The sequence below is a fragment of the Ixodes scapularis genome, unplaced genomic scaffold, assembly GCF_016920785.2.
Source record: "Ixodes scapularis isolate PalLabHiFi unplaced genomic scaffold, ASM1692078v2 ptg000058l_1__unscaffolded, whole genome shotgun sequence".
NCBI classification, from domain to species: domain Eukaryota; kingdom Metazoa; phylum Arthropoda; class Arachnida; order Ixodida; family Ixodidae; genus Ixodes; species Ixodes scapularis.
In genome coordinates, this window is record NW_024609900.1 from 47,278 (window position 1) to 60,070 (window position 12,793).

General features: G+C 46.7%; 1 protein-coding gene across 1 annotated transcript; it reads right to left on the bottom strand.

Moving 5' to 3' along the window:
• Positions 1 to 1,503: 1,503 nt before the first annotated feature.
• LOC8031804 lies at positions 1,504 to 2,330 on the bottom strand. The gene has a single exon (XM_002407372.4). It carries the CDS (start codon positions 2,249 to 2,251, stop codon positions 1,721 to 1,723), a length of 531 nt encoding a protein of 176 aa, XP_002407416.3. The 5' UTR covers positions 2,252 to 2,330; the 3' UTR covers positions 1,504 to 1,720.
• Between the last annotated feature and the right edge of the window lie 10,463 nt (positions 2,331 to 12,793).

The window sequence follows — 12,793 nt, forward strand, 5'->3', positions numbered from 1 at the left end:
CTGTTGGATTTCTGGTAACTTGTTCTATGGTTGCGGTCTTTCAATCGAGGGGTAAAACATCGGTTGTGCGACAAGTTTTCACAGGTCCCTCTCAAGTACTCTTGCAGTCAGCATACCCTCAGTGCTTATGTCTCAACCTGTTTGAGAACGTAAAGATATGTCTCGACGTACAGAGCAACGGCACGAACTTAGCACTGAATTTCCAGGGGTTTCGAATGGGGCAAGAAGGAAACAGAGCCCGTGAGTGGTTTTCGGCGACACTCTCGCGCATTTCACACCCGAGTTTTCAAGGACGTCGCATTGTGCTGTAATCCAGGTGGCTCATTCTCGGTACAGAGAAACAGGTGCAATGATTTGTACAAGATTCACTTAAGGCTGGTTCACGCATTTTCTTTTGACCGTGACCATATACGAGAAGTGGTCGTCTCTAACATTGCCAAAATTATTTCAGCAAGAAAAAATTATGCATAAAAAAGAATCAGGAAATATGTGCAGATTGGAAGTGCTCCAGAATTACACAACAGCTGGCACCTGCGTCTTATCTCGTCGTAGGCAGTGACAAGTGGTCATGGCACGGTCGATTACCGCCAAACGCAAGTGTGCGAACCAGCGTTTAGAGAAACTATCGAAACGCTGTTCTTTGCTCTAAAAACCTTGAAGCTAATCATTCTCGGTAGGAAGCAATCTCCACGTTTGAAAGCGGACTGAGCATGGGACTTCGTGAAACTCGTCTGGACTGTTTTACTGCAAGTCCAATTGCAGCCGATGCTATGAGTCGGAGACCAATCGAGGATGTATAGATGGATGTTAATGGCTACACCCTTTGTAACAGGCAGTAGCTTGCACCACCTAGCCTATGTCTAAAAAGACAAATGTATGATTCCTCCTGAGGAGTGCCAAAAGCACAATGTTGCGGTGTCCGTCCTCCTTATGTGTGCTATCATCGGCTAGGCCCAATTGAGCATACTCGGTAAAATGGACCCCAGAAATTTGAATGCCCTGCCATGTAGACCAAACATTCTGGGCACGAACTGAGTAAATGTGTGCATTTTTGTCTTGCTGAACAACTCTCATAATAAACAATTTTTTGCGTAATCGGGGGTGCTCATAGTAAAGAGACGCAACTACAGGAAAAATGTCGGAGTCAACACTAGGTCAGTGAACGCATCCTCTAAAAAGTTTGAGCTTGGCACGCAAACCTCTCAAAAGTTTGCGTGCCGATCGTTTGATCCGAGCCAGTGGTGCAGCCCAGGGGGGAGGCCCCCAAAAAATTCCTGGATACACCACTGGTCTGAGCATGCTGAACATCACACAACGCGGAACGTGAATGTCAATAATAGTACATGTACCGCGATTATGATCGACTTGTCTCACTGTATTTCGGTTTGCAACTCTGAATTCTTTCAGAACTTGCCGTAGTGCCGGCTCTCCAGAGCACTTCTAAGGGGAAGTCTTTCGAAAGGTTACACATAGACAATTGCAATGTCCTTCAATCTACATGCGTACCCAAGCTGTTTACTAACGGCCGTGGGGCAGTCAATTCTGCAGAAGCGTACACACGGAACGCCATAAGCATGTTTCAGAAGAGCATGGCGCGCGCAGTGGGCAATGGAGAAGTCGGCCTTACGGGATGGCACGAGGTGTACGTGCGATCATTGTATCACGTGTGCTCTATTTTGCGAATCGCTAAACTGGCTAAACCACGCAAGGACGAGGCCGATCACGACTCCACACCGTCCACCATATCGGGAACAGCGTCCACGTCAAAGTTTCGCACGTAGTCCACGCCGTAGCCCGGATTGGCGTACACGAGCAGACGCTTGTCCTTGAGCGTCTGGAGCCCCAACTCCAGCCTGAGGACTTCCCAGGAGTCTTGGAGAGTTCTGCGCTGCGCCCAGAGGTAGAGGTCGCCGGACTGCTTCGAGCCTCGGAGCGGAACCTTCATTCGCGCTCGATACGGACGCGTGGTGGTGCTTTTTGAGTCACCGACGTCGATGTTGCGCTCGCGGACGGGCTCGCCCAGGAGTTTGACGGCTTCCTTGTGGTTTCGGAGCATCGCCAGCGAGGTCTTGTAGTACTCGTTCTCTGTCAGCTTCATGGCGACGTATTTCTGCAAGCCGAGGATACCGCCGACAGTTGCTAGTCCTCCGAAGCTCGCGTACTTTAGCAGCTTGTTCACCGTCGTCATTCTTCCGATGAGATCGCGGGCACGGGGATCGTTGCTTAGATGCTTTGTGGATTTTCCAATCATGAACCGCTGTTTAGCGATTGCGAGGAGTACGCGGACTTGAGTGTATCCTGTCGTCTGCAGTCTGAAATTTACCTGATGCGGATTTGCCTTCGGCTCGGATAACTATGGAGTTTAGTAAAAATCGATGATAATGATTGCTAATGTTATATTTAGATCAAACTGTAAGCGCATACAAGTGGCGCCAGTGAAATTCGATGCCGCCTGTACTGTGTAAAATAAACTTGAGGGTAGAAAATAAATTAAAAAAAGTTACAAACATATGTCTTTAATGAAACTGTCATCATCATCATCATCAAAACCAGTTATTAGTTTCGATTTCGTTTGTCATGACCGCCGCGGTCATAAGAGTGGAAACTGACGAAACAAAAACAAAACAAACCAAGAAAGCTTTCTAGTGACATACTGCTTTTCTGAGTTGTCCGTGTAACCTAAAACACGTCAACTAAAAAACAAAAATTTTTTTTTTTTTTTTTTTTTTTTTCTATTGGCTGAAAGTTTTCTTTGGGCCGTTCTTTCTGGTGCACGTTCACACGTACCAAATATACTGTACGTATGACAACAAGGCGTGGAGTTGGGGTAGTCGGTTTTGCATAGCTTAGGGTAATCAAACAACGCAGAAAAACTACAACAATAACAACAAAAAACGGTGGGCTAGAAGGAGCACAGAAACACGGTGCAGCTCTGTGTTCGTGTGCTCCTTTAGCTGGGGCTCTTCAAGTACGCTGGGCATCCAGTTCAAAATTCTGCAAAGAAATTTATCTTCATCTAGTCTGCTACTCGGCTCTCCGCTCCTTTTAATCCCCCGTTTGTTTGTTTTTTTGTGTTTTTTTTTTTTAATGTGCATTCTTTTACGGGGTATATTTTTAGTGAATTCGGAGAGCGTTTTTCGCAGTGTATTTCATATATTTGTATTTCTTGGTGTGAGATGATTGTAAATTTTTGTTTTGTATATTTTAGCTTTAATTAGCTAAAATAGCATTAGCATTTACTTAGCATTAGCTTTAATTTCATCGATTATAATGGGCAACCCAAGAAAGAAAGCGGTAATGTACAACTTGACAAGTCCTCGGGCACCTATAATTGCCTATAAAAATAATTAGCAGCAAGCGGAAAAAAAAGGCGCATAAAAAAAAAAAAAAAACTACACGCCAGAACAAAGTAAGATTTAAAAAAGAAAAAGAAGAATCATACGCCTGCTTCAGAAGGCAAATATTGTTGGACCAATAAAATCATTTATTAATTACACGAAGTGTTAAACCTCTTTCCATACGGTCCTCCGTGCGTGTCACTCAACTTTTAGCCAGCCCTTTTTGCGCTTACAACTGAGGCTCTTCAAGGACACTGGACATCTAGTTCAAAATTCTCCCAACAAAATTACTATCCATTTACAGTCGTGTTACACCAAGCACCCGTGCGTCGTAAAGTCGTAAAGTACCTTCATGAGAGCGAAAAGCTAATGGCGTCCGTCTGTGGACAAAACTGTGGAAAGAAAAGGGCGTCGCATAGAGAGAAGGAGAGTACGGAAGAACAAAGGCGAAAGGGAAGTGACGTCACGAGGCGGAAGCCAATCCGCGCGCTGGAAACCGGTGCAAGGCGGGCGAGCGAGACAGAGGAGCGGGAGCTCGGCTGGCCGAAACGCGGCGCTGAAGCGGCAAGCCGACGCGGGTCTGCGTGCGACAAAGGCTGAGAAAAAAAAAAAAAAAGAAAAATTAAAGGGAGACCTATTGGTGGATTTTGAGGGATTGCGTTAGCATGACCCTTGTGAAACGCCGCATACGTCCTCCTCTGGGAAACGCTAACACTGATCCCGTAACGAAGTCAAAATGAGGCAGGAAAAAATAGAGGAAGCAAAAGAGAAAGCCAGACCAGAAAAGTGAAGGGATTAGCGTTAGCTCTTTTTAAAGGCGGTCGTGTGTGACGTCTCTGAAGGGTCATGCTAACGCATAATTCCTAAGGATCCACCAATGGATCTTCCTTTCATATTTATCGTCGCCGACGGTTGCCTACAGTAGCAGGTGAATGTCCGCGGTGAGTGGTACTTAGTCCAACGTAATAAAAATTAAAAAAAACCCGGCAAACCTAAAAAAAAAAGTGATTTGGGGTTTTATGGTGTTTTAGGATTTTTGTATCTTTATATTTGATGTGTGAAAATAATTAGTGCCGGTTATGATCGCGACATTAATCAAATACGCATTTGAAGACGTCCGGGCAACCAAGAGCGGCGTGAATTTCAGCTATTTTTCTCTGAGTGGTTCTTCAAGTTGTGACGTTGACAAGTAGGACAAGCCATCTCCTCTGCATTGCGGTCTGCTGTAGATTCAATTTCTCACGAAAATTTATTAACAAAATATTATTTTCCGCTCCGCGAAAGGGTATCGCTACACGTCTATGGTAACATTCGAACTCGTTTTTCTCCTTATGTAATTTTGGGGCATCTTCACAGTTTTTGTACAAGAAGTTATGTTCTTAATATTGTCCTATCGCAACCACATTTGGCATGAATGCACGCTAGAATATGTAAAATGCAATTATCTAGGTTTGGTTGGAATGTATATTTTTTTCGTATTTATTAAACATTGAAGAAACGTTAGTTCGCTCTCGAAATGACATTTTTTTTTTTTTAACTGAAAGAAGTGTTGCACACATTATATTTGTTGTTCATTGCACTCAGTGGTTTTAAAGGGGTGACTTAGTTTATTTTACTAAGCCTTATTGAGTGTGTTGCCGTGCCTCACGTGTGCATAAGAACATTTTTTTTTCTGTATCTAAATTGCATCAAAAACCTAGAAAATAAATAAAAAAAGCTATAGTATAAAATATAACACCAGGTTTATGAAGAGAAGATTAAGCGCCATCAACTAGAAAAATTTCATTCCAATATCGTTAATAATAATAATTTAAAAAAAAAAAATAGTTTCCCCTGCCGCATGTCCCATCCGCGGGCGACCGTTGGCACGCGCGGCTAAACTCCTTACATGAGTGCTTCCTACAAGTAGCGACATTTTTTAAAGCGCCGACTGCGTGACGGTGCAGGTTTTAGGAAGCGAATGGCGGCGCTTAGCAGAGGTTCGAACTGAATGCCGCCATTTTGTTCCAGCAGAATGTGCTCTGTCATTTGTATTGGTTGTCGTTACTCGTAAAAGAAGTATCAAGGGACTTTATGCGCGGCTGGATCCCAAATAACAAAGCGTAGCTCCGCGTGCGAACTCACGACGTGACGACCAAGAGATAGCGCAGCGGGGTATGACGTCACTACTTTAAGACAACATTATGTAGATAACTTGAAAGGCGCGATAAGCCTCCTCCCCTAGCGATTACTTCAAGTCATCACAAGGGGCCCCTGTCAGTCCAAGAGCACTAAGAAATCAAGGCCATACACGCACCCACAAAGGAAGCAGACCCCGCGGAAAACGTATCGTTAAAGCAAGCTTGTGACACACTCCACTCCTGAATAGACGATGAATCCGGAAAACACACGTACGTCGTGTGTGCAGTGCATCCGAAACTACCCAAAGCTCCCCGTAACAGAGCACAGCAAATTATAACGGAAGCGTAATGCGTGTACGACACATTCTATGCTCCCCGGGCTTATCAAAGTAATCTACACAAGATATTTTATTTTTTTAGTGTTACTCCTGATTGCGGCGGATTAGCCCCGTTGAGTGCGCTTCTTACCAAGCGCCGGTGTACTGCGGAGAAGCGACACCCGCGGAAGCGAGCTCCGCGGTGGTTGCTTCTCCGCAGTGCATCGGTGCTTGGTAAGAAGCGCACTCAACGGGGCTAACCCGCCGCTGTCAACTCTTTGAGACGCATATGAATATCGCAGTCGTGTGCTTAGGAGCGAACGCCGGGCGCCAGTGTTCCGTGTTCCAACGCGTTAAGGAGTGCAGTGGAAATAAAGGCAGCTTTTGTCAATGGCTGCTACTGTGACGTCAGCGCAGGTGTGAAGGGGCTACCTTCCAAGCAAATAGCGTAATTAGAAATGCCAGTTTTTGCGACTTCGACTTTTCCACAATAGAGTTGTACTTCAGGCGTTTTGAGGTAAAGCACCTAGTTTTCTAAAAGGGCCTATTCATATTTATTCGCCCATGTCGCACGTGCACCGTTGTGAGACATTGTACGATACAATTTCGAACATGTGGGTGATGGCTCACGCGAGACATATGCGAGCAGAATGTTCTGCCTGGGTTTTATGTGGACGCTGCTGGTACAGATGACGCAGCATTCCCCAGATAATCTCAGTTTTCAGTTTTGTAAGAAGGGAGAGTGTACGGCGTTATTAAACATCATAATACATGAGGTATCCCTGAGCAGCCTGAGGCAAGTGATGTTCGCTATTTATTTTTCTCCTTGCCTCGGAGCTTAGAGTATGGTGTCCCTAGACCTCTCGCAAAATCGAAGCTATCCTAGCAGCGTAGTGCTGCGCAAAGCATCTTGGGATCCCATTGGCAACGCTTTCGGTTTCGATTTTTTAATCTCACTTCACGACATCCCGTCACGACCAAATACAGCGCCTGCATTTTCGGATATGTAACGTTCCTTAAATTTCACTACTTCGAGTAATTCACTACTTCCACAACGTCAAAATTGAAACCGAAACCACGCCACTCCTCTCCCATGGCCAAAGAGGTCCCTACCATGATGCAACGCGCGCAGTGTTGCGTGCAGGGATTTTTGGAAGTACTACACTGCAAGCCATTGGTCACACAACACATTGGTCACACAACAACTGCCGGCAGACATGTTTGAAACATACATATGTATGAAGCCGGCATGCTTCACGCGTACCTGTCCTGTAGATACGTTTTTCATCATGTACGCAGCGTACACTGCGTCTTTTGTATGATGTATGACCGAGTAAGTACCGCTTTACGTTTTCGTATTTTTGTTACGTTTTTTTTCTTTTCTTTTTTGTGCACTTTGCAGTTCAGACGCCGTCAACGGAGGCTGGTTTCCGGGTTCTCTCTCCGCATTTCAGCAATCGGCAATAGGTCGATTCGATGATTGTGTTACCGAATGATTGACCCGCAGCGAGCATCGGGGAAGGGTTCCAAACCGTGGCTTGGGTCCCGGTAAACTTTCGACCTCGGCGGGAGGGCCCACTTTGACCCCGCGCTTCCCGGCACGCGGTTTCCATGGCGACCGCCCAGGGTCCGAGTCACGTGCTGACCTACACAGAGCGGTCTCTCCCGCTCCCAGAGTCCCCGGAGAAGCCCAAGGTGCTACCGCGTCCCACTTCTGTGCGCGACGTTTCTGAACGCGTAAACTCGCAATTAATACCTCCCATGGCGAGGGGCGATGTCATTTGCGTATGTTATGCAGAAGGAAAATCATTACCGGTGCAACTGTCATTAAAAGTCGCGGCAACAACGACAGAAAATGTCGGGAAAAAAACGACGCCCGGGAACTGGCAACGTCTGCTTGTCGTCTGCGTGTCGTCTGCTGGCGGAGAAGTTCGGCGAAGCATCCCGTTTCCATGACGACCCGGGCGCGATTCGGCCAATCAGGCGTTGCATATGTGGGTCACGTGAGCGCGGTCAGCGCGTCTGGAACCGAGGGCGGTCGTCTGCGGCCTCTTTTGAAGCGTGGAAGGAATGATTTTTGAAAGGATCAAATTTTCCGCTGCGCTCAGTTTGTCTCGGAAAAGTTTTTCTTCTTGGTATTGGTGTGGTGTCTTTTTATTTTCATTTGTTTTTTTGAACAATACTGCTAGTTCAACTGTCAAGCCAATAGCCGATTTCTTCCAAGAACAAAATCCAACACCTACCTCGGTCTTCTTTTTTCTTTTTTAGGTTGGACAGGTTTTATGAGCACCGATGGCATATCACTATACGCCGAAGATCAAAGTGTGCAATTTCATTAGGGTTAGCTAATGTCTTGCAGCTAACGTCTAATCGACAAGCTGAGGAAACGTTTGGCCTGGGCGCGTCGAACTTGAAGAAAAAATTATGTTAAAAAAAAATTAAAACGCAACTTTAATTTTACTTTAGTTTGTTTTCTCCGGATCATTCCGGAAACTTTCAATCTACCCTCGTAAATATAACTTTAAAAAAAAACGTGGTTTTTTTTCTTTTTTTTTTTTTTTGCGTTTCTGAGTGGATGCTACTCATTTTCGTTCAAGGAGGGTGGATACATAAGGAAGTTAACTTCGATAACGCCGAATTTCTACAGGATTTAGCGGAAGCCAACACCACTTTCACACCGAATCTGCAATTCAAGATAAACTCTGTAAAAACAACCTTCAAATTAGTTAAAAAATTAAAAAAAAAACACGATGCCAGGGATAAACTGTTTCCTAAAAACGGTAAAAAGAAAAATGGATAGGGAAGCCCGGGCTTGCCTCTCTCGTGGCCAAACAGAAGGAGAGAAGGGGAAAGATTGTTAGCCTTGCAGAAAGGTTTCTCAGATAGGTTTAAAAGTCGCGCTCACAGTTCTAATACATCATACAAAAAAAAAAAATACAGTCTGCAGAGACGAGTTTTTTCACTGTATGACAGCCCTGTGACACTGGCCATACTAACACTGTCTCCAGGCATCTTGGAGCATGCACACTTGGGTGCTTTGCGGAAAAGTAGACGGACTGGATTTTTTTTTTTTAGTGATGTTGTTTTGTGATTGGTTCTTCGGCGTTGTTGTCGGCTAATACCGCGATCTGATTGGCTGCCGAGCGGTAATGAGATGCTTGGAAGTCGCCACGGCCCCGCGTTTCTGAGAGTGTCGGTGACTCGTTGCCGTGCGAGCTCCCCGGCCGCCTCTCTCTCCCTGTTCGCGACACAGAGAGCCCGGGCTTTCAAAAAGCGAGTCCTGCCGGGACCGGGTCACCGAGCCCCGGGCGGGAGAGGAGGCTTCTTCCGAGGAGAGGGGAGCGGGGAAGAAGGGGGAAGCCTCGGGATTTCCCTCCGGTGACCTGGAAGCGACTCGAAGAGGAAAAGAAGCAAACAAAGGGGACGCATCGAGAATGTATCTTTCGCTTTGTGTAACACAGGAACTCAGGCTCGACATCTTTTTTTTTTTTTCCCCTTCGGGTTATGTTGTATTTTTTTTTTTTAAATTAGTGTTTTAGTAACGAGAACAAAACACAGTCATAGCACAAAAAAAAAAGTCCTGCGCGGATAGCAATTTTGTTTTGCGCGTCCGCAGTCTTTGTATTCGCGCACTTGAACGGTGAACGGTGAACCGCATTCGCAAGCATTATCCGTATCAAATACAACCCGTATGTTGTAATCGCGTATCCTACGCGTAATAAATCTTTTCTCTTTTTTTTTTGTTTTGTTTTGTTTTTTAGTATGCCTTTGCGTTTGCGTACAGCCTCCTCCCTGGCCTCCGTTTCATTCTGTCGCCACTTCCGAAGGTCACCATCCCGCGCGACAAACAATAGAGAGTTTTAGTAGATCGTTCCGATACCTCCGATAGCCCCGATAACGATACTATGCATGCACAAGGGAGGCGGTGGCGGAGTATCGGGTATCGTTATCGGAGTCATGGGAACGATCAACTAAAATTCTCTAATGTCAGCACCCATCCTCGCGTGTATTTCACCTGTTCTAACTTTTCTTTTTTTTTAGCAGTAGCAGTGTAGAGCATAGAAAGCGATGACAACTGATTCAACGCTGCCAGTGCGAATCCTGACGGGCGGAGGCACGTTGGGCTGCCATTCATCTCTAGTTCACAGACCACAAACTAGACAGCGCTTGTTACTGAAAAAGAAAAAAAAGGAATTAGCCTTGCAGCGGTAGCTGTCATACCATGTTGGAGGGTAAGAAAAGGCAGGACAACAGCTCCTCTCACAAAGCCCTCCACTCTTCCCACTCTCGTCCCCAGCGTTCTCTCTGCTAGAGTGGAAAGGGTGGAAAGGAGTTTGTCGCAGCGTCCGTACGCGAAAACCCAAGTGCTCGCGGGGAGAGAGGGAGAGCGCCTCCGCGCTATCCCTTTCAACCCCATCGCCGTCGCCTCTCGCTCAACCACCTCATCTATGGCGCAAAACGAATCACTCCCCCCCCCCCCCCCCCCCCCCCCCCCCAAGCGTGATCAGTACAGCCAGTGACAAGCTAAGAGTTCAGGGGAAGCTCCTCCCACCTCTTCCCGCTTTAGCAGAGCAAACGCTGGAGAGGGGGCGGCCTCTTCTCCAGCCTTCGCTCTGCCAAAATGGAAAGGGGAGGGAGAAGCCCGCCGGCCGGAGACGCCCGAACTACTTGCTCTGGGTCGGATCCGAGTCCTCGCCGAGCGCTGACGTCACACTCGTGTCCAATATCTGCTCAGAGCACGTGATCAAGCAATGGCGGACAGGCGTTGGCGCGAACTTTTGAAAATGGTCTATTCGGGACCCGCATGTCTGAACGAAAAGGGGGAGAGCTTTCTGCGGCATTCCAGCAGTGAAGAGCACGCGTGCACAGTTTTGATCGACGATCAAAGTGCGTTATCGCAAGGGGCATCCGAGACTTTGAGTTTGTTTGTATTGCCTCAGGAAAACAAGACTACCAGAAGGCCGCATTTTCCGTTCCGCATAGCTTTGCGTCTGCACACAAACGTTGACACCTTCAAGGGTGTACAAAAGGTGTTTCAGCGGTTTACACGTACCCATGGCTTCACCTATACTCGGCGACAACTTTTCTTGGCAATGCAGTGGAGAGGAGGAGACCCCGCGCACAGCTTTATTCAGCTCTCAAAATGCGAGAAGGAACGCGTGCCTGTACCCTCTACCGCAGGCAGGCACGTAGCCAGGATTTTGTTTCGGGTGTGTGTGTGTGTATGTGTGTGTGTGGGGTGGGGGGGGGGGGGGGGGCGCTCATGACAAAATGCTGTATGAGGGGGAGGGGGGAGCGGAGGTCCCAGCAAAATGGAAAATTTCGTGGGGGGGGGGGGGGAGGGGGGGGGGGGGGCGGGGGCGGGCCTTATGGGCCTCCCTCCTGGCTACGTGCCTGCTCTACCGCATTGCCAAGAAAAGTTGTCGCCGAGTGTAGTGACTCTATCTAGCCACACCCTTTCAGCACTGTTATTTCGAAGAATACACCCTTTTTATTTGTAAATCAGGTGCTGTTACATGGAACACCAATAAAGGTCCGTTCACACACTTGCGACCTATTAGAACCGGGTAGCAAAGTAAACTTGGCGGTCCGGCATATTTTATTTCTCGCGCATTATTCTTTCTTTCTTGGCTCGAAAAACTTTTGTCAACATTATAAACGAGCCTTTCTTATAGGTATTACGCACATTTGACCTCGGAAATCCCGCAAAACCTTCGCTCTTGTGAAATGCAGTTCCAGGATCACCGCATAGATGGCGCCAGAGTGCCAGTGTGTTCTCTCGTCCTAAGAAATTTTAAGAGGTCTCGACAGGTCTCGTCTCGTTCGGTCGTACTCGGTTGCAAGAGTGTGAACCGGCCTTTATGTTTCGAGGGTCTAGAAAGGGCGTGGAAAAGTACTGCAGTACCCTTGTCCCACACCCTTCAAACACGCGCTTCAGAAGGATCTGGCAAAAGTTGTTTTAGCGTTTAGAATCTAGATCATAGAAATACACCCTACGCCAACGCTTATTTGAAGATGCGTTCATTGAACTTCGAGATATTATGATGTATATGCAATCTCGAAAACAAATGCACATACTTGTAACCTTCGTAATTACGGAGGGGCTGGCCTGCGGATGAGTATCTTTCAGTGGTCAAGTACGCGTATAAGGCTGTGGAGAAGTCAGCAGGAGGTCGTGATGCCGGTCCCGTGTGGCGCCTCGTTGGGTGCGGTTTTGTTGTACATGCGACGACTGTATGTAATGCGTGCAAAGTTGTTGCACCTCGTAAAAAAATTTAAAAAAATAGGCTTGTATATTAATATGTATATTTGGGATGCCGCTGTGTCTGAAGTCGTATCGTTTCAACATAAGACATCGACTCATTTCATGAAATGTCAATTTCTTTACATAACTAAACCATGTTCTTATGTAATACCCTGACCTCCGGGGTTCTTAAGGAACCTAAATAAATAAATAAATAAAATACGACACCAAGCGGCGAGAACTCAAAGTGCGATTGGCGCCCTGAAGGGGAGTTGCATTACCTCTCTTACGACTTGCGACTCAATCGCACATCGAGCTTTCTAAACTGCATGAGAAGTGCTTGCGCTTGCGCAGAACTAGAAAGGTCCAGTGATTCCGATCCGCGGATGCCGGCAAGACTCCCGCTCCCAGGGTTAGACAAAGGTGAGACGTCTGTTGATTATGTTCACACGGGAAGCACAAAAAAGGCTGATGACATAACAGCAGGTTTACTTTGTGGATGATCCGCAGATAACGTGCGGGCGGGCTGGTTTGGACAAAAGAACACACAATTCGGTTCGTTCAGCAAAATGCGCCAGCTCTGAGGAGGTTCGCCCTAAAGCCACCAGGTGATGCCACCAGGCGTACTAGTTTTGGTGCCTTGTCCAAGAACGTGCGAAGAGTTAAGTATTGAGACATTGCATAAAATTCAAAACTGCATATAAAGGTAAACGCGAAAATCTTCAAAAATGTTAGAAACAGCTGGGGAATAAAAAAGCATGAAATGTACAAGGT

Bases quoted from the DNA above. Each gene is read 5' to 3' on its own strand.
- LOC8031804 (XM_002407372.4), bottom strand. From the start codon at position 2,251: ATGATTGGAAAATCCACAAAGCATCTAAGCAACGATCCCCGTGCCCGC.